Raw genomic sequence first — 22,447 nt, 5'->3', positions numbered from 1 at the left:
AACAAGTCCATCTAATACTTAAACCGTTTTATCATTCAGATCGATTTGTTTAATAAAATAGAGAAGATGTCGTTGAGGATAAAGACGGTGGTGGATGCAGACATACAAGACAGAATCATGAAGGAGAGAGAGATGCAGAGTTACATTGAAGAGCGTGAGCGAGAAGCTGCCTGGAAAGCTGAGCTATCTCGTCGCGAGGTTCGATTTTGGGTACTTGATTCTATAATCAACAAATTAGGGCTTTTATTGGAAACATCTCAGTAATTGTTTATAGATGATTGATTGTTCTCAACTTGTGAGACTGCACTACAAGATCATGTAGGAATGCAACTTTGTTATGTCATACATTTTGCAATAGAAGCTCGATTCAAGCTGCTTTTATATAGCTCGAGCTTGAGTTGTGAATCGTATTTTCAAGCTCGTGTAGTAATTACTTTTTAGTTTATATACATTTTATTTTTTGAGAAAAAAACTAAACAAGCCTAAGCTCGGCTCAGCTCAAGCTCATGTGCAGTAGTTTGAATGAGCCAAAGCTCGGCTCGAGCTAGGATGTGCAGTGTGAATTTAGTATACAGAAGTCCAAAAGAGTTAAAATCTTAAAAATATGCAAGGCTCCTTTAGGCTTCGGGCTCAAAGAACCTAAATGATCTTCCCATACAAGGCTTGAGCTAGGGCATTTAAACGAGCTTTTGTTTGAAGTTTGGGCTTGATAAGGCTCGGGCTCTTTATCGATCCAATTTTGAGTAGCTCGCCAGCGACTCGGCTCGTATGCATTCCTAGGGGATCCTTTAAAAGGAGTCTTGATAAATGATCATATGAAACAGTTTAATACAGTACATATTATGGGGTGGGATCCGGTACAAATCAAAGTAACCTACTAAACATACAAATAACTAGTGCAACTAAAGTTTTGAACTAGAATAATTATGTTATAAAAAATTAAATAGTGTAATAATAATTACTCTAGTTCAAAAGTTGAGTAATAATAGTTACACTAGTTTTAACATAATTACTCTAGTTATTTGTACTCCTCTCACGATAAAAGTCATTTGTATTTGATTCATACACTAATAATTATTTATGTAGATATATAAATTAACAATTATAAATCAAATGTGCTAGTATAGTCTTGTAAGCCTGGTCAAGCTCGATATTTGAAACTTGGGCTCGTTTATTCAACCAGCTTCCGTACAGGCTCGGGCTCGTTTTATCTGATATCTAATGGTGTATTTGTGTACAGGCAGAAATTGCTAGACAAGAAGCAAGATTGAAGATGGAGAGAGAAAACCTTGAAAAAGAGAAGAGTGTTCTTATGGGGACAGCATCAAGTCAAGATAATCAAGATGGTGCTCTTGAAATTACTGTAAGTGGTGAGAAGTACCGATGTCTTAGGTTCTCCAAAGCCAAAAAGTGAGGTACTCATACATTAATTAAATGAATTCTTCTGTCGGGTTATTCGCAATGTAAATCTTCAAATATGATTGTGTTTCAACCCGTGCATCAACTTTGTTATGGCGGTTTCTTTATTGAAACCCTTGTGTTATTTGGCAGAGGTGTTAAATGGGTTGTGTTTGCAGGCCAACCCTGACACTAACCCGTAAGTTTTGTCAGAAACTTGAATTTGAACATTACACGAGCATTTGCAGGTTGACACAAACACGATCAGTTTAACCTGTTTTTTATATTTTAAATACCAGAAAGTTATAATGCCACTAAAATTGTAAAGTTGTTTAAAAAATTATGTTAAAATTACATAAATTGATTGAATGCCCGCTAACCCGCAAGCACTCGGCCAGAAACTGCCCAAATTCCTTCAAACTAAACTCAAATTTGTGAATTTTGTTAGGTTGCTAGAAATTAACACCTCTAATATACGAAAAAGTTCTGATAGATTGTTAATTTTTCTGAGTTGGAGATTTGTAATGATGTTAACTTAGTGGCGTCTTACAAACATTTTTTTGTTAAAACCTACGATTATTTCAGCTGATGTTACAGCTTGTTAATATTATTTACTTTACAATTTTGTGACCATCATGACTTGTGAGTCAAACCTCAAATACAAATTCGGTAAAATAAAAGTTTTGTAAAGGCTATCTTATGCAAGATTTTATAAATGATTTTTAAGAAGGTTATCTTATGCAAGATTTTGATTGAAGTTATTAGTCGGAAATGATTTGTTGAGAGGATTTGGCCGAAAACAAGTTGTAAAAATATTTATCATCCCACTTTGGCACGTGGATGGCCAGATGAAATAATTACAGAAGAGATAAACTGTAAAAGATCATTGGCCTATCTATCTTTTTTGGATAAATAGATTGCTAACTAATCAAGATCACGAAAAGTAAAAAAGAAAATGTTTACTGGTGCGTATGCTGGTAATCGTGATGGGTATCCTTATACCACACTCATTTCATAACCTTGAAAATTTTTATTACTAATTTTCATCTCTTGTCACATACCAAATACTCGTCCCAAATGTTTCAGGTTTGATTTTTACCTGTCTGGTTTGGACTTGTTTTCATAAGTTTCTTGTTTTAGGATGTTTTAGGACATAGAGATAGAATGAAAAGTGAACCCATGAATTGACATGTTCATTTGAACAAACATAATATCCATGAAATAATAACAATGTAAAGGTTTAGAATACAAAGGATATGAATTTGCCTTTCTTTTATTTCCTTTTGTTCACGTTGGTCACTATGCATTTCAGCGGCGATCAACCTAAGGGTTGGCATAGTCCATGGGACCATACGGTTCAAAGAGGTCCACCCAAAACCCATTTTTCCTTCTCGGGTTCCAACCCATGTCTTTGCATAGTTGATCATTATACCATATATCCAAACCGGTTATGCATGACCGCTGATAGTACTCATCCGACGATTTCTTCATGTAGTCATCCCAGTTTGCAATATCTTTCTCCATATCTTTGACGCTGGGTATTTTAACTTTGCCATCAAGAAGCTCTGCTAGCCATCTGCACCTTATTTCTGATGTGAACAGGTTTGAAATGCTCTCCGAGAATCCAATTATTGCTAGTTGTGGTATTCTTGGGTGAATGCATTCTCTGATACAATTTGTTAAAACTGTTAATTAGCAAGCATGTCATTTGCGTTTGTATATATATGCTATGCAATTATTTTGACGATTGCTTTTTTTTTTTGGTTCAGTCTTGGGTTATTGGTTAGTGCTATTAAAAATAACGAATTTTATTCAGAGAGATAGCAACTTCATTTATATGAAATTTTGTATTTTCTTAGAAAAATTTATTTAGCGTATAGTTTAGTTTTTTGGAATAATAATAAATATCTAATAAAAAAATTGTTTTGTTTTTTCTCCATGTGTTTTGATATATATTTTATTGAAAACCAAGTTGTATCGTAAATTCTTAAATAGTTGTATAAAAAAAACGTTGAATTTGGTTACAACTTCGTTTTCAAAGAGCACCTTTTAAAAGTAAAAAATAAAAATAAAAATAACAATAAATTCAAGAATCATTGGATTCAATTATGAGTATTACTAACCTGTAGAGGGGAACTCTAGAATCTGGTGAAGCTGCAATGAGTTCACCAAAATCTTGTGATGTGAAAATATTTTTAAGCTTCTGAATCCCTCTAAATCCGGTCGCTAATATCACGATGTCTGCCTCTATGGGCTTGTTCTCCCCGTCGATCATGATACCATTGTTGTAAAAGCTGAAACTAGGTGATCTCTTTGGTAAAATACTTCCTGCTTCAACTTGGTTGAAGAAGTCCTCTGGCAATGCAGCGAGTACACACGAGCGGAAATCTTTTGAGAAGTCTCGCTCTGGTACCATGTTAAATTTAGCAAGCGGAAGCTTCCTTTTGATGTCTTCTTCCACGAGTTTTGAAATCGCCCACCTCTATTACAAATAAAAAGTTGTTTGTTTAGCATTATGAAAGTATAAATGTATAATGTAGGTGAAATAAGGTAAGAATAGATATGAATTTGTTCTTAATGTTCTTGTATAAGAGCATGCGTAGTGGGTCCTGACCATTTGTCCACATCACCCTTTCGGACGAAACGGGTAAATTTACATTACTAAAAGGGGGTGGGGCGGGGCCACCACGGGCTATAGGGAATCTCGCCCCTGCATGATTTTGGAACCTGTGGATAACATGTTACTTACCAAAGGTGATAAAACTGTGGCCAACAAAGCTAGTAGAAAACCTTCACCGGGCTTGTGAACCATAAGCTCGGAGAAGCGATTAAGGTACAAATACGATAATGGAATTCCCCACGGAGTAAAATCCGGAACCTTCCATCGATCATTCCGGTACACAACCGTACATGGATGGTCCGTTCCTGATATTATTAAAAACCGGTTTCATCAAAGCCATATATAGCTTGTGCAAATAAGTAAACAAATCGTATCTAACCGTTAACGGATGAACACTCCATTGCAATATCAAGCCCTTGTTTCTAGAACCCGACAACCACGACTCACTTCCCCTTAACAAATTCTTCGGCCTTTTCATGATCCATAGTAGAGTATTCCATGGAGTGAATCACTTTGCCACGGAACACTTCGGGGCCGGTGCCTGGAGCAAACTCGGGTATGTCTGGAACATCTTTGAATCTTCCAACACACAAAATAACAAAATCCGCTTCATATACCTGTTTTACTTTAATTTGTCATTAAATATTGAATCCAACTTTGATCCCTACAAATCAAAGACTTTTAGTGACATACATTGCCTTTGGTGGTCTTTCTAAGGCTGTTAATTTCTTGTACGGCACGAAATTCACGGGCTTTGGTTTAGTTTAAATGGGTTTGGGTTAGTTTCATGTCAGGATGCTAAAGCGTTTAGCTAAAAAGTTCTGGTTTGGGTCAACTTGGCCAGTTTAAACTATTTGTTTTAATGTTATAAATTGAATCAATTAGCTGTTTTATACTAAAGTTTAGAGGATAAAAGAAACTAGTGTATCATGTTTTATAGTTTAATTAAACAATGGAAGCCGCCTTTGGCCATCTATAGGGGTGTAAAGCTCTCACACAACACGATATTTACGTGTTTGGGTATAGCCTAAGCGGAGTCAGGTCACTTTCAGATCGGGCCAGCAAAAATGTTTAGCCAAATGGTTATGGATCATGTTAACTTGGCCGTTTTGCGGTTGGCCCATTTAACCCATTTGCTTTTAGAAAAAAAATGATTTTATGTCATGAAATGAACCAATTAGCTGTTTTATACTTTTATGTCACAAAATGAACCAAAGGTTAACAGGTAAAAGAAATTAAAGTACATTGTTTATAGTTTAAATGCAATTCTATATTGTATTTTTAGTTGAATTATTTTATCTTTACGCAACAAAAAAAAAAGTAGAGTATTAATATATTTTATGTGTCTGGTTCATTTGTTTGACACGATTTTCATACCTTTAGAAGTGAGGAATGGCTTAGATAAATAATTTACTGACGGATTACCGGCAAAATGCCACCTGAAAACAACCTAGCTAATCAAAATTAACATTCATACCTTTGTTGATGGTGGATCACTTTGACTGTTTTCCACCATCACTTTCCATTTCCCATGAGGACCGGTTCCACATATTCCGTTCCAGTCGGGCCACGACGAGGACCCTTGGTACTCGATTCCCGTTACATTGCAACGGAATTGAATATGTTTAAGCAAGTCAAAATGACTAGCATATGCTTTAAGGTATCCTAGAACTTCACTTTGGGTAGGGAAATCATTGGTCACCGAAGATGGCCACGGAAAGTCTGCAAACCGATAAACGTCTCTAAACGTTTGCAGCCGTGTGGTTCGTATGGTTTTCGCCCACACGCCACCAATATCGGCCTGTGACTCGAACACAATCGGGTTCAGGCCTTTGGATAGACAGTATTTGCATGCTACAAGACCACTGATCCCCGCTCCAATGATCACCACTTGCTTCTGATCCATGTGGTTAGTAAAAGATTGAGGTTTTTGGTGTTTGATTCTTGTTGGGTGATGCAGTTCAGGGTTTCTGGATTGTTTTAACTTTTAAGAATGGGCAGCTAGGAACATGTTTATATAATATTTGATAAGATTTCATGTTTCCAACTGAATTGTTTTGTTTGTCTTTTACCAATTATTAAAATGTTTCTTCTTTTCGATAATTTTGTAAATAATAAAAGTATGTTGTAATAATTGGGTCAAATTTACAATAAATAGATGGATACATTTTCAAAGTTTAGGATTAATCTTACTTACCTAGTTGTCTCCTTAATAGTAATTTTTGTCTACTCCTTTTGTAGTATAAATACCACACTAATGTAATGGAAAAGATGCACTATCATATATACTCTTTCAAAGATATATAGATATTTCTCTACTTCTCTTATAACTCTTCTAAAAACTCTTAAGAAATAACATTAATCATGTGTTAGTCATTGTTATATTATAACACGTTATTAGCACGAATCGTTTGTGGCTTAATCAAGAAGATCAACCAAGTAAGAAGACGTCAACCATGATCAAGGTAAACATATCATTAATAATGATTAAAAAAATAGCTATAATGATAAAACAAAGCAAATATAAAAGACATCTTATTATAAACTTTTACTAATTATGGGACTAATAACTCTCTAACCTTTACTTACTATCTGTATAACTTTTATTATGCACGCTAAATTTTATTTATGTACTAATAATTCCTTATGTGTCATAAACAAATTCATCATCATCATCATCATCATTATTAGTATTATTATTATTATTCTGCATACTAATTTTACATCTTATTTAATAGATTATCATTTAAATTTTATATATATATATATATATATATATATATATATAACCATTGATGAAATTGTCATAAATTTTTCACTACAAATAACCAATAATCAATCTCAATCTTTTCACAAATACAAAACTAATCTTCTCAGGAATACCCAAGATAATATTTTTGAAAGATGCTTCACCCAGTTTTAATGTTAGGCACCATAATGATGATAATCTTATTGTTCTTAATTTGTAATCTCCCACCTAAGGAGTTTGACAAAAAAACAGAAACCGAACGAATTCTCGTAGACTCACTGCATTTTGTTTTAATTTCGTTACCATAACCAATGTGACGGAAATCAGCCGAATTTGCGTAGAGTAGCCGCTTCAACTTCCGGGATCAGCAATGCTCGGATCTTCTCAACACCGAGGGTTACCGACTGACGCCACTCAATTGATACACATCAAATTTTATACGTTTTTGTTTTATTTTGGGTTTCAGGTTCCGGTATTATAACGCACTTGAACCGAAACCGACCGAATATGCGTCGACTTACTGCCTCAACGTCCGGGACCGTCAAAGTTTGGGTTTATCATCGCCTGAGTTTTACCAACCTGTCCAGCGCTACGCATCGGGTATAAAACTAGTTTACTTTATTTTTTAACGTTTTTTATGTGTTATGTCCATCACACTTTTTAAATTTGAAGAGCCTCATTGCCCCACTCTAACCAGACTTTATTATTTTAGTCGGACGCACGTAGGCTTTAAAGTTTGGCTTGGGCGTTCCCTGGGAAGCCATCCCGTCGACTGCCACTTGATTGACATAATATATATATATATATATATATATATATATATATATATATATATTAATTTACACGTGTCACCATAATAGCAGAACTCTCTGGCGTAACACACGGTGAGACAAAAAGTGGGCTCGGGATTCTGACAACCTCGCAAGGCCTAGCTCAAAGCCTTCATTGCCATAATATACCAAAAGTGTCTTGAGGTTCTTATTGGTCTTTCAGAAGATCAGCCATACACTCCCCACTTTTTATGGTATTAGAGCCATAGCTAGGCTTCTGATCCGCCTTCCCGGATCTTTTAAGTATGCTCTGTGACTGCTGTAAGGCCCCGTTACTGGTAGCCCTACTTTCGTGTTGGATTTACTCATAAACGCAGTTCTAAATATCAGAGTTAATTAAAACATTCGCGGAATATAAAAGCTTTCATAAAACATTTCATAACAAAACACATTTTGTCTTAAAACATCATTTTGTCTTTCAAAATAAACGAAACATTAAACTTAAACGTCTTGAGTCTTCCGATGCCAGCCTCTCATTCAGTGCCACGTGTCTCCTCAAGCGAGCTGCCTCATCCTACTCACCTGCGTGCATACTAAAAGTCAGCTACGCTGAGTGAGTTCTAGTTAATCATACACTATACAATACACATAAACTTATATTCTTTCATTCATACTTTCATACTTTCATACTTTCTTTTGTATTAACTTACTTTCATATCTTACGTTATAAAGAGCATTACGCCCTACATTCCTCGAGTATTATTAGGGCTCGGTACCCTCCTTCCTCGAGTATTATTAGGGCTCGGTACCCTCTTTCCTCGAGTATTATTAGGGCTCGGTACCCTCTTTCCTCGAGTATTATTAGGGCTCGGTACCCTAGTTCTCGAATATTAGTAGGGTTCGATTCCCTCTTCGTTACCATACAACCATACATCATACCTCGAGTATTATTAGGGCTCGATACCCTCTTACCTCGAATATTAGTAGGGTTCGGTTCCCTAGTTCTCGAATATTAGTAGGGTTCGATTCCCTCTTCGTTACCATACAACCATACATCATACCTCGAGTATTATTAGGGCTCGGTACCCTCTTACCTCGAATATTAGTAGGGTTCGGTTCCCTAGTTCTCGAATATTAGTAGGGTTCGATTCCCTCTTCGTTAACATACAACTATACATCATACCTCGAGTATTATTAGGGCTCGGTACCCTTTTCGTAACCATACAACCATACAACCTTCCTTTCCTTCTTTTACTAACTTTATCACGTTCATACACATAAGCATACATATCATACTTACCTTATACTTAGCGCTACAACCTGACAGTACATGCAATATCCGAAGATCGTTCACGTACCGTCAAGCCATCATTCATACATATCACATTATTCACATAAGGCATACACTTATCTCTTAGGATAAGCGTATTAACAAACATATCGAGTATGCAAACAGCCCTGAAAACATAACACATAAATGGGGCTAGAAACTCACCTGAATCCTGTTACGCTCTCCGTTAATAGTTATCCCTTTCTTCAGTTGTGCACGGCTGACTGTATAACAAGTATACGTATCAATTAACTACTACTACTCATGTTGTATTTCTATCTTTATATGACCCACAACGAACGGGGGTCCGGGGGCAGCGCCCCTGGCAGCGGGGTCTAGGGGCGGCAGCCCCTAGCAGGGTCCAAGGGGCAGAGCCCCTGGCTGGGGTCGAACTGCCAGGTCAGCTTGGAAAAATTTTATTTACATTAACTGTCTTAACACATTTTCCATTAGGTTTTTTAATTTATTTTCTAAGCGAACTTAACTTTAGGCGAAGTTAAACCTTAAGCGAACTTAGCTTTAGGCGAAGTTATCAGTTAGGCGAACTTGGCCTTAGGCGAAGTTATCAGTTAGGCGAACTTGGCCGTAGGCGAAGTTATCAATTAGGCGAACTTGGCCTTAGGCGAAGTTATCAATTAGGCGAACTTGGCCGTAGGCGAAGTTATCAATTAGGCGAACTTGGCCTTAGGCGAAGTTACCAGTTAGGCGAACTTGGCCGTAGGCGAAGTTAAGCTTTGAAGGCGAAGTTAAGCTTTGAAGGCGAAGTTGCCCAGTTCGCAGGCGAAGTTGCCCAGTTCAGCTACGGGTTTGGTTTTTATCAAGCATTTTGGCGATTTTAATACCCTTGTTATGGTTCGACATCACCCATTAACGTTCCCTAACCATTTTCGGTCGTATATATATCCCGTATATACTATAAAGCTTGGATCTTTAAGCTTAAGGACATTCAAAAGGCTAAACGTTCAATAAAACGTAAACTTTAAAGGTCAAGAACACACATTTTATACGTTCGGTGTGGTCGCGGTTTGCTTGGTTATCTCGTATATTGAAGATCTAATAATGGTCGGCTTGATTCTTTGTCTCGGATGTCTCTCTCTCTCTCGGCCGAATATGGTGTAGTGTATGTGTGTGTTTTTGAGTGTGTAGAGATTATGATGGAAATGAAATGAGGATTTAGGGTTTTAGGTTGGTTTAGGGGATATTTATATCCCTTAAAGCCCATGGACCTAAGGCCCATTCTCATTTAACTCATCTTAATTCATCTAAGTCCATGATCCATTCTTTACTCGACATTAATTAATTAATAACGCGAAATCACTAAACGTAATTTTCTTTATTCAACATTATAAATTTTAGGATGTTACAACTGCCGACTTTGATCGGATCTCTCACATCAGAACAACTGATCTTGTTAGGACTCGAACAGTCTGATACGACGTGTAAACACTTCCCCTGAGTCGGTAGACAATTTGTTCGTGAGTGGTAAGACGACGTTAAAGAGGAGAAGAGTCGTTGTAAGTCTCTAGTTGGTACGAATTGGGAAAACCCAGAAGGTGTTAGATCACGTTAAAACTCAGATATGAACCACGAGTCTAGTCTGTCCCGCTCCGTGTCCAGTCTGTCCCGTTCTGTGTCCGGTCGTCAGTTGTCAGCGTCTAGAATTGATCAGCTATATGAATTTTCATATTTGTCTGATGATTCTAAAATCCCTATTACTAGTATGCCCTTAGTTAATCACTATAGTGTCTTTTCTAAACCTCAAAATTCTCTTACAAAAAGAGTCAAAAAATAATTAGTCCAAATCCCAACCCAGGTGTCAAGGAGTATGTTCAAACTTCCAAGTTTGATTCACATCAGCTTCCAGCCACAACCTCCGAACACCTAGTCACCCTATCCCTCCCCTCAGATCTTCCAAGGATCTGCCAAGCACAAGGCTTCACCCACATCCACTCCCGTGTAATCAGGTTAGCCCTGACCTTCCACGGTAGAAAAGGTCTGCCAGCGTTCTCTCGGATCGCTTTGGTCGATTCCAGGTTTGTAGAATACCAACACGTCTGTATTGGTACCATCCAGACCACGTTGAACGCCGGCACTGTGTTTGTCACCTTCTACCCAAACTTCAACATGCCTCTCAATGATCCATCACTGTTAACAGCCTTAAAGGCTCAGATCCATATTGGAGGTGCCCAACAGGTTAACACCTTTCAAGCAACCTTCCATTACCATATGGCGTACAAGGTCCAAAATTATTCTTTGGACATCATGGTTCCCGGGCATGATAATTCAGGTGACGCGCTGTTCATCGACATCGATTTTAACGCCGTCCCAACCTGCACCTATGTTCCTAAGCAGCTATCCAGAGAAGAGCTTCTCAAGCTTCTTCCAGAAAAATGGATAACTAATTATGAACAGATCCATCAGGCTCCAATTCAGACGACAGCTCCAGATTTCACCCGACACCAGGATGGTTTGGTTGAAGTCAAGTTCAAGAAAGAAGACAAACGAAATGTCTTCTCAACCATGTATATGATGCAGCCTGTTAGAACAAAACATTTCCCATATGACGTATGCAACTGTCAGTCATGCTTAGATGAAGCAGACAGAGTTCAATATGATGAAGACGTTCCTAGAAGGAAGAAAGGATCCCAAAGGTCTCTGCAGAAGAGATACGAAGCATGAGATCCAGCCGTATGCCTTCTCGGTGAACCATCGGGCAAGTTTAACTACTATGTCCTTTATGGTAACTTACCGTCACAGTCACAGCCTGTACCGGCTAAACCTTCATCACCCAAAACCTCTTCTAAGCCGAAAGGAATGTTTATCATCACACCCATCGCATCCACCTCGTCCCCAGACTACCAGACTGAGTTCCCAGCTCTGACTTCGTTTAAAGATCCTGTCCAATAAACCAAACATAACTGGAAAGTACAGCCTTCCAGCACTATGAACCCCACAAGCTCCTCAAGTCAGATTACTGCTGCTGACACTACACTCAACTGGCAAAGCGAGAATGTTGTTTCCCAAAACAATATTCTCAAAACCATCCTAGCCCAGCAAAACAGGTTCAGTCAAACACAAGAAGGCTTGGTAAGCAGATTACAAAGCCTTTAGAGTATCATCAATGAAGTCCATACCAAGATACTTGGACTCCATAACGAGTTACTCCAGCTAGTCCAGCCAAGACCTGGCTCACAGTCGCCAAACAGCCTAGTTCAAAAGGAGGCTGAAATGAAGTTCCTTAAAGGACAGCTTGTGGATCTTGAAAGACAACACAAGCAGTAGAGAACTTCAACCATGGTTGATGACCCATGGAGGCTACCGAGTGCCCTGTTTGTCAAAACAGCTTTTGACCCGCAACCTTTACCGGTTCACTCGTTCTCACAAACGTCACCATCAATGAATCTCTGGTCAAATGAGCAAGCCCAGATCAGAGCAAGAGCAAGAAAATCGTCCTCAAACTGTAGTGCTTCATCAAGCAGCACAGAACAGAAGACGTCCACAAGTGGTACTAAGAAAAATAAGCAGGTCAGAGATGATAACATGATGATGGCATATCCTGAAGCACCACCGTCCAAGAATGAGAATTCCCGGGCTATGATCCAAAATAACCGACAAACATTGCCGGTTAATGCTCCAAGTATCAATTATTCCGATGAAGAATCACGTGTTAGTTCTGAAGAAAGATCATAATTCTCCGAAGACATAACTCCAAACTATGAATTCGAACACTTATTCGTGACACAACCAGAACCAACAGAGAAAAACAACTTTGATTCTGATATCGAAGACGCAGCCTCTCGGACGAAACCACAAACCAACAAAACTGTGTATCCCAACACAGACTCCAAGAAACAGTTCACCTTCGATGACATCCCGCCATCACAGTGGCGAGAAAGATACGTAGAAATGCTGACATGGTGCTCTACTGAGCTACAATACTACAACACCGATATGGTCATCAAACGTTTCCTGACACGATGTCAAGGGAGACTTCGGGACTGGTTCCTAAGCCTTGGAGAATATCGACAAATTCGGATTCAACAATGCCAAACACCCGAAGACTTTATGCACATAATTCATAATGAGTTTCTAAGTAATCTAGTGGAATTTACAGTTAAAGCACGAGAAGAATTCCTGAAGATGAAGTGTTGTTCATTCCAACCAAAAGACCTAGAGAAACATTACAATAGAATGTCTGAACGCTTCTACGGCCTACATGGGGTAGATGACGTAAATCTCAAACAAGTCTTCCTAAACTGTATCAGTCCTAGAAAACAAAAATACCATAGTTGCTCAAGCATCGCTCGGAGAACTGTATCAGCTAATCCTAAATGCTCTTTCAAAACTTTGTAACCAAAAACGGTTCCTAGTAGAATTCGAAAGAACTGGAAGACGGCTTGGCTCAGCTTGTGATGATAAGCATCTCAAAATAAAATGCAAAGATGAAAACTCCTGCAACTACTCCCATACTTCCAAGAGGTATGGTCTTGATAAGGAATACTCACAAAGAAGAAAAAGGTCCCACAAGAAAAGAAAATGGAAGTTGGAGTGAGTTCTATTGAATTCCTAGGAATGAAGATTGCCGATGGCAAGTACCAGTCTCAGCCACATATTGCCAAAGAACTCTACCAGTTTCCAGATAAGCTGACGTCACATAAAGAAACTCAACATTTTCTTGGATTAGTCAATTATATGTCTACTGGAAAAATCAAGCCTCCTACCACTAGACCAGCCACAAGTGGTGGATTTTTCAATTATTTACTTGAGTTGTTGAAAACAAACTTCACCAAATTTGTTGGTTTACGGTTAATCGGTTCGCTTTATTCGGTTAGTTAGTTTTTACTTTTGATCGGTTAATAGCCAAAATCAAACTTTGGCTAAAAATTTTTTCTTCAAAAATATAAAATGGATGCATAAATACATGAAATGAAGGTATAAAATATAAATACATAAAATGGAGATGCAAATACATGAAATAGAGATTATTAATGAAATGGTGGTAGAAAATATAGATGAAGGTATAAAAGCTAGAGATATATGAATGGTTCGGTTCGATCAAGCGTACAAAAAGTTAATTTCGGTTAACCATGCTAAAGAAAACTGATAATCGATCTTCAGTTAATCTAGGTTTAGTTATTCCTTACCCAAGCTGTTGGTCACAAATTTTAAAGTATGGTGCGCGACTGGTGTTCACCGCTCACTATGGACGCCACCTCAGCTCCCCGCTTCTCTTCCCGTGAGTAAACACTTATCTTACAATTTAACCCAAAAAAAAGGAAAAACTTCACCAAACTTTAGGGTGGTTTATAACATTTAAAGCATGATGATGATGTAACCTAGGACTTGATGTTTGATAAGTATATTTACCAAATTATTGAATCTGAAATTATCCTTAAGCCGAAGAAAACAAAACCAGAAAACGTTGCGTTTGTTAAACAACATAACATAGAAGTTAATAAATTTAGACATTTTGGCAGCAATATAATTATAAACTTGACAATTCCTGAATATGTCGATGCATAGCATAGCTACATAATTGTCTCTTTCAGCTCCTAATTTAAAACCAGAATGATTGGGCAGCCGGCCATGTCCTATATGTAACTATCCACCTTTAGTCTTTTATTGGTGTCAAGTTAAAAATAACTGGGACGACCCACGTGGCTAAATGACTAAAAAAAGTTATACCCACCAAAACTGACATAACTTATGTATATTATTTTTCTTTTTGAACGTGGAAAATTTCCATTAATATAAAGAAAACCAAACATCATAAATCATATCATAGGAGCAACAGGCATAAGTTATGTATATTAATTAATTTATATATTTTGATAACATGTAATAAAATAGGGATGTTAAATGGCATAAACTAACAAAATATCAAAAGCTGGTTTGCATAGGTTCAGTTCGAAATCTGACTTAAGGGGGTTCTCCACAATCATGGGTTTCCTCCTTAATAATGTTTTTGAGTGAGTTTGGAGCGTCAAATAATATGAACCATTCTGTTGACATCCCGTCTCATATATGGTCATTCAAGTTTTGAAGGTAGTTCCAAACGTTGAGAAGAGAAAAAAAAAGACGGTTGACCTAACTCCAAACTCCAATTGTACCACTTATGTGTATCAAATTAAGTCTCATTTTTCTACTAAACATCATGATACACGTGCACCCATAAATAGTCAAAAGATACATGTAGACAATACAAATCATATTTATGTATAGTCATTGATTTACGGCCGTGTATTATAAGTTTCGTTAAACAGAATCACGTGTTACCATCAATTAGAGTTACAAACCACATTTTCTGGGAACAGTTAATAACTTACAACTTAAGGGGGGGGGGGGGGGGGGGGTGGGACCCAAGTCATGACACAAGTTTCACAATTGAAGCCAGAGCAAGCCATGTTTAGATGTTGAAAAATGAAATTCAGAATGATCCAACCTAAGGTGCAAACCAATCAATCAATCAATCATGCCCAGTAAAATCCCACCGACAGCGAAGCTATAAGTAGGGTCTGGGGAGGGTGGGATGTAGGCACACCTTACCTCTATCCAAAGGAATAGAGTAAGGTGCAAACCACCAATTCATAAATACGTTTCGAACTTGGTGCATATTCGCCGATGATATATGCACCCAGTGATGATGTATTAGCTTGAACTTTTTATTAGCAGGTCTAAGAAACAATAATGCGACAGGAGACATTTGGCCCGACGGTATTAGTGAATTCACCTCAACCAAGTGACGAAGGCTCAAACTACATATTATAAGACTTAGGGACAGTTGAATTTTGAAATTTAAGTGAGCAGAAAACACAAGTTTCGAAGTGACCGCATAAACCAAATTTGCATAAACTGACCATCACTAGGTTCTTATACTAGAAACCGACTATAAACCATAACCGGTTAAATAAGAAAAGAACTGAAGCACTTATTCGCACCTAACAAAACATAACTTAACGAGCACGATCCTTTGATGTAACATTCTACATAAACCATATCAAAATGATTGGGTTTGTCCTGATAACAGATTTACATACAGGTCCCTCCGTTTAATTAGTCGTATGCTTAAAAGAACTCATACCTCCGTAATAATAATGGAAACGCCAACCAGATTCACCCTCCGCCATTGTTAAGTCAACATTGGCCCTTCTTATGTGTACCACTTCAAAACACCCCCTTCCTTTTCACCTAAAAATAAATAAATTAATTTAATAATAGAATGGTTTTATGTTATCAAAAGTCAACTTGGGTCAAACTGAAAGTGTGAATACTCACATGCATAAAGATTAGAAATCAGAATCATCTCCAAAACTACCAAACCTACCACCACCAGACTGACCTGAACCAGAACGCTGGCTGCCAAAACCACCTGACTGGCCTCCACCAAAACCACTGGAACGATCCGAACCAAAATCCCCAAATCCACTGCGACGGCTAGACCGACTCGAATCTTCACCAAAGCCACCACTAGACCGTCCATTGCTAGACCCTCCAAACCCACCACCACCTGATCCCCCATAACTAGATCTACCAAACCCGCCGCCGCCGCCACCTGATCCCCCATAACTTGATCTGCCAAACCCACCACCACCACCGCGAGATGAACCACCATATGAACCAAACCCACCAGTTCGACCACCGAACCCTGAATCACCACCGAATCTGCCTCCAAAACCAGGCCCACCACCCAGTTCAATTCTGGATGTAGCATCAACAGCAATTGGAGAAAGCTTAAATAAAGAAAGAAAAACTAATCAGAAACTAGAGCCCAACACTTCATGTACTTCAATCAGCAAAAATAACTATATCATCATTTATCCACTGATAAAATGCAATGCAATAAAACATTTACCAAGTGGTACACATCTAGATGCTGCAAAAACATCTATAAACTAATGCAGTTGAGAGTTGAGACCGGAAAGATTTGTACTTTCGAGTGCTTATCCATAAATGAATCACATTCAAATTTATCAGAATACTTATCCATTTAGGGTATAAAACACAAAAATTCATTGTTCACTGTGTTTTGTGAACATTTAGTTGACATGGTTTACAAATTTATCTTATACATACACTTGGTTCATAATAACATACTTTTATAAACATGTCTTCAAATTATGATGTGTTTCTAGAATATTATTAGTTCGTATCGATAGAATTTTGAAGAACTCTCAGAAGTCTATTATATAATAAAGTTAGAACATTATCATCAAATCAAGACCAGAAAAATTGTTAACATAGCAAGATTCAATTAATCAAGTATAAACCTGTTGACGTTTAACTGTATATATAAGCGACAAGGAAAATGTTATCATATTACCTCTTTAAATCTGCATCCTACTTCACGCTCATATGATTTAACATCTCTCCACTGCTGTGAAGAATACATTAATATTGCACTTCCTTTCTTGCCAGCACGACCAGTACGCCCGGACCGATGAACAAATATTTCTGATGAGTTAGGTAGTTCGTAATGTATCACCTAACAACCATAGTAAAAAAAACAAATTATTATAATCGTCAACTTTTAAGCAAAAGTTTCGTTTATGTTACCCGTATTCAATATGTGTGTTGCAGATAACACAATAAGGCAATCTCATATATAGCCTTAAAAATTTGCAAGTGTACATGAAACCGGAAAAACTGATCCGTAACCAAAATAACTGAACCCAAACACAAACTGACAGTTTGGTTTTACGTCTTCGTAAAACCCAAGTTTTCGGTTAGGTTTCGGTTTTACATGTAATAGAAACAAAAAAAAAACAAATTTGATTCGAATTAATTGATTTCACTTTTCTTATTTGTAATCATTTATAAGAATTTAATAAATAGTGCATCCCAAATATTTTATCAAAAATTTATACTAGTCAATTAATCATCATTAATAACGACTTATGCCAAATTCATTATTTTAGGCCTTTTTTGCCGAAAAAATTCAAAGCTAATAGTAAAACTTTAAAAACCGAAACTGAACCAAACTCAAATCGAGAAAACCCCCGAAACCGACTAGTTTCCAAAAACTCAAAACTAAATTTACAGGGTTTGGTTTGAGCCCAAAACCAACCCTGACTGACCCATGCACACCCCTACTTAAAATGTCATACTCATTTTATTAAACACAACTTAAAATATGACCATTATACCCTTCTCTCTCTCTCCTTACACTCCAAAATAATCCTATCCTAATGCAAGTTTTACAAAAAAGTATAAAGAGCATAAATTGAAACATGGGTATATAATTATATTTGAAACTATGATTTTATGTTAGCTAAATATGATATTGAAAATCAACACAAACAAAACAAGCAGAAATTGTACCAGATCAACATTAGGAACATCAAGCCCACGAGCCGCGACATCAGTGGCTACTAAAACATTAAACCGACCATCTCTAAATCCCGAAAGAGTTCTCTCCCTTTGGTTTTGTGAAATGTCTCCGTGCAATGCTTCACATCTGAAACTCCTCTGCAGTGCGTATGATAAACGATCAGCATCACGCTTTGTTTGGGTGAAAACTATGCATTTCCCACCATTCGCATGCTCCTGAAACAGCACAAATAATATTAAAAAGGGTGAATACCAAAAACATTATATTATTGTGTTGATAGCTTGAATCATACTGTTATTAGTGGTCCGATAATCGATGGTCTCTCACGCATTTCTGATGAAATGGAATAAAGTGTGATTCCATCAGCCAGTTTTTGGTCTGAATCACCGACCTACAATACAAGTTTCGAGTCAGTATGTACTTATTATAACAAAGAACTGAAGATACGCATACGTGCAACCACTCTCAAAAACAAACTTAACTATTAAGCCTGCAAAGGAACCAAACGTTCAGTAAACCATTTTGTGAGAAGTTCATTATGTTCGTTTGTTTGATTAAACGAACAATTATGAATGCAAATATTTGTTCATTTTGTAAACAATTGAACATGAACATAATATTTTTGCTCAATTAACTAACAGCATGAACATAAAGTCATAAACACAGTTTTTGTTTATTAAAATAAGCGCGCTTATATGAACAAATGTCCCGTTCGTTCATTTATTTATGTCTGTTCATGTTTGTTCGTTTATGGTTTGATATTTATGTCCGTTTATGTCTGTTCATTTACGTTTGTTTACGTTAGTTCATTCACTTATGTTCGCTAATTATGCATTTAAAGTGATATCACCAATATTAAATTGAAATCAATTTACATTTTCATTTTCTAAAACTGTTGGTTTATAAATGTATGCTTAAACTTGAACCATTTGGCATAATGACGATGGTATGTTAAAGACTTTTATTTGGATATCCATGTTTACCTTTAACTCAGTGTTGATTTATGTTCGTTAATTTATGTTTGTGAACTGTTCGTTTAACGTATTAATTATGAAATCAACATAAACAATCACAGAACATATTTATTTTCTAACGAACAAGAAAATCCGCTCGATTAAGTGTCCATGTTTGTTCATGCGATAAAGTTTGAACAAACAAAAGCGAGCCCCATTTGTGTCCGTTTGGTCCATTTAAAGGCCTATTAACCACCATAACAAAAAGAAAGCTATACTCACAAGATCAATAGTTAAAGGCGACTTTAAATACTTATGGGTAAGTTTAACAATCCAACTTGGCATAGTTGCAGAAAACATCATCGTCTGGCGTTGTTTTGGCAGATATTCCAATATTGTTTCAACATCCTCAGCAAAGCCAACATTAAGCATCTGATCCGCTTCATCAAGAACAGCAAACTTAACTTCCGATAGATTCAAAGCACCCCGTTTAAGCAGATCAATAACACGACCTGGAGTACCCACAATCACATCAACACCACGATCAAGTGTGCTCATCTGGCGTTGAATCGGTGAACCACCATACACACACAAAGTGTCCAAATTGGGTGCAGATTCATAGAACTCCTTTTCAACTTGACGTGCAAGCTCTCTTGTAGGAGCCATGACAATGGCTAAAGGATTCCTTCCTCTTCTGTTACAGTTTAACCAATACATGAGTAACTTGTTGACTTTAGAAAAACAAACTTGAGATTTGACAAGGAATGAAAGTATTATACTATTATTTACCCGTGTTTCTCATTGTATTGAATGATCTTGTCCATAATGGGAATGCCAAAAGCAAGAGTCTTTCCAGTTCCGGTCCTAGCTCGACCAATCATGTCCCGCCCCTGCATTGCTGGCTCCAGCACAGCTCTCTGAAAACAATACCAAAACTATAAACCAATCTTTCTCTAAATTAAACATTTTTAGTAATACATGTTTGATTTTTATCAAAAAATCATACTTTTGCTTATGATATCATGAACTTTTAAAACTTATCCCCCACTTTCAATTTCCAGCTTATCAAATCATAACATTTTAGTTAAATATATGTTTTAAAAAACATAAACTCAAACAAAATTCCTATTTATATTGATAAAAATTGTAAATTTATTTATTATTTTGACTGTTTAAAAACCTGTACACATACAAGTAGAGCATATAAACCCTAAATATAACACAAGTAAAACAACAATTCGATTCAAAAATTGAACAATTAATGTTGAAATATCTGAAAAAACAAAAATTCAAACAATTATCCTCCACTTCAAATTACCAGCTTATCAAATCATAATATTTTAGTTAATATATAAGTTTAAGAAAAACACAAATTCAAACAAAATTCCTAGTTTATATTGATAAAAATTGCAAATTTATTATTTATATTTTGACTGTTTATATACATACAAGTAAAGCATATGAGCCCTAATTATAATTTGATTCAGATATTGAACAATTAACGTTGGGACACCTGAATTGGGAAGAGCTTTGTGATGCCTTTCTTGGCTAGAGCAGTAACAATCTCTTGTGAAATCCCAAGCTTAGCGATCTCGAGACCGCCTGACGAAGCTTTGTCATCGAACGAAGGATCGGCGGCAACCGCGTATCCGGCGGACTGTGTTGCCACATCGGACGGCCTGATGTTCATCCATCGAGAGCCGTGGAAAGACCTAACATGGAGATTGGAAGATTGAAGTGAAGACTGGTGGTGAATTGGCGGCGTAGACGGAAGGAGGAGGTGGTTGAGTGAGTTGCAGGTGGTGATAGAGGCGAGATGATTGGTGAGTCTTCTGGAAGAAGCTCTCAGGAAGATAAGACTGTTCATTGTTGATTGCAGATGTGTGTGTGCTGTTTGTTGTTAAGTGTTAAACCCTAATTTGGGGAAACGAGGGTTTACGAAATGCGACAGACCAAAAAAGGACTTTTGCCCTTTCCACACTCATATTTTTCTTTTTTTTTTTGTTTTATCGAGAGCGAATGGCGTCCGGTATCCGATACCCAGGGTAACCCAATGTCGAAACAAGACTCGTATGCCGTAATAACAAATAGCGCCGAGTAGTCTAACCCCACTGTCTCTTCTCGCCAAAGGCTCACTGCGAATAAACCCGATTAGGATCGGATTCACACTTAAGTATGACATTGCGGTCAAATCTTTAATATGGCAATTGAGCTAAAGCTCGTTGCCTAAGAGCATTCACAATTCATCCATCATTTTATGGGAGTGAGATTTTTATAATACAAATAGTGATTTAAGGTGTTGTGAGTAAATAAAAGAGAAAATGTTATGAGTGAAAGAGAGAGGAAGGTAAATGATAAATGTATTGAAAAATATTATTTAATTGAAAATGAGAAAGAAAATATAGTGAGTTTAATTGAAAATTAGAAAGAAAATATAGTGAGTTTAATTGAAAATGAGACTAATGGTGGTGAAGGTTCAAGATTGAAAATCAAAGCTTATGGTGCCTCATGAGAGGAGTTATTCATCATAGCTTACGAACTAGGACCTCAATTCAAGGCAAAAATCACAAAATCAGTACTGAATGGTGGTGGAGGTTCAAGACTGAAAATCAAAGCTTTTGTAATACATTACCCGTGTAAGCTCCCCTCATCTTCGCCTTATCCAGGCGTGATACTTTTGGATTTTCATAAGAACATGCACATAACAACGCTAAAAATAAATTGTTTCAGGCTATCTTCCAAACGACATGTTGGTGCATTTGGAAGGTTTGAAACAGTGGCGGATCCAGGATAATTTCTCACAAGGGTCGAAAATTTTGGATGCCGATGAATATTAAATTTTTCCGGTATCTTTGGGTCGGGTCAAATAAAAAATAACAAAATTAAATTATAAAAATACAAAACAAAATTACATCAACTGCGAGGCGCATTGAGGCAACAAGGCCCCGAGTTGGTGCGCAAAAACGCACCGTTTTACGTATGTGATAAAAATATGAAAAAATTTTACGTCCCGTTTTACGTATATGATAAAAATAAGAAATAAACTTTATATGTTGTTAATAGAAACAAAACCGCAAAAGCCAAAAACCTTTACTATATATATAAAATATAATACTGCTGTGTAAAATAAAAGGATTAAATAATAAGAAAACTAAATAAAGTAAAAAAAAATAGTTAATCAGAAAAGGAAATATACGATAACTTGGTTAAAACAAAATTTAATAACTTAAGTTTATGTAATTTTAATATGTGTTATTTATTACTGAAAATAAAAAATTGAAAAAGAAAGAAAGATGTAA

General features: G+C 36.8%; 1 protein-coding gene and 1 pseudogene across 2 annotated transcripts; both read right to left on the bottom strand.

Moving 5' to 3' along the window:
- Nucleotides 1–2,715: 2,715 nt before the first annotated feature.
- LOC143530261 (putative flavin-containing monooxygenase 1) lies at nt 2,716–5,924 on the bottom strand (annotated as a pseudogene). Its single transcript, XR_013134832.1, has 5 exons — nt 5,496–5,924; nt 4,398–4,635; nt 4,148–4,323; nt 3,522–3,880; nt 2,716–3,064 (listed from the first exon to the last, which is right to left on the bottom strand). The product of XR_013134832.1 is annotated as a putative flavin-containing monooxygenase 1 (transcript).
- Nucleotides 5,925–15,824: 9,900 nt separating this feature from the next.
- LOC143552925 (DEAD-box ATP-dependent RNA helicase 53, mitochondrial-like) lies at nt 15,825–21,015 on the bottom strand. The gene is made up of 8 exons (XM_077043050.1): nt 20,662–21,015; nt 19,938–20,065; nt 19,431–19,842; nt 18,488–18,586; nt 18,186–18,410; nt 17,188–17,349; nt 16,143–16,597; nt 15,825–16,055 (listed from the first exon to the last, which is right to left on the bottom strand). Exons 1-7 carry the CDS (start codon nt 21,013–21,015, stop codon nt 16,154–16,156), a joined length of 1,824 nt encoding a protein of 607 aa, XP_076899165.1. The 3' UTR covers nt 15,825–16,055; nt 16,143–16,153.
- Nucleotides 21,016–22,447: the final 1,432 nt, after the last annotated feature.

This window comes from Bidens hawaiensis, unplaced genomic scaffold (assembly GCF_021521415.1).
Source record: "Bidens hawaiensis isolate Kalapana, Puna unplaced genomic scaffold, B.hawaiensis_p1.1 tig00000055_1, whole genome shotgun sequence".
Taxonomy (NCBI): Eukaryota; Viridiplantae; Streptophyta; class Magnoliopsida; order Asterales; family Asteraceae; genus Bidens; species Bidens hawaiensis.
Note: the sequence above shows the minus strand (reverse complement) of the source record. Positions and strands in the feature narration are given on the sequence as shown.

Excerpts from the sequence above, each read along its gene's own strand:
- LOC143552925 (XM_077043050.1), bottom strand. The coding sequence starts at position 21,015 with ATGAACAGTCTTATCTTCCTGAGAGCTTCTTCCAGAAGACTCACCAAT. Across the intron at positions 18,587-19,430 it reads CGCCTTTAACTATTGATCTT|GTCGGTGATTCAGACCAAAA; the intron begins GTGAGTATAGCT and ends CTTGTATTGTAG. Across the intron at positions 17,350-18,185 it reads ATGTTCCTAATGTTGATCTG|GTGATACATTACGAACTACC; the intron begins GTACAATTTCTG and ends TATGGTTGTTAG.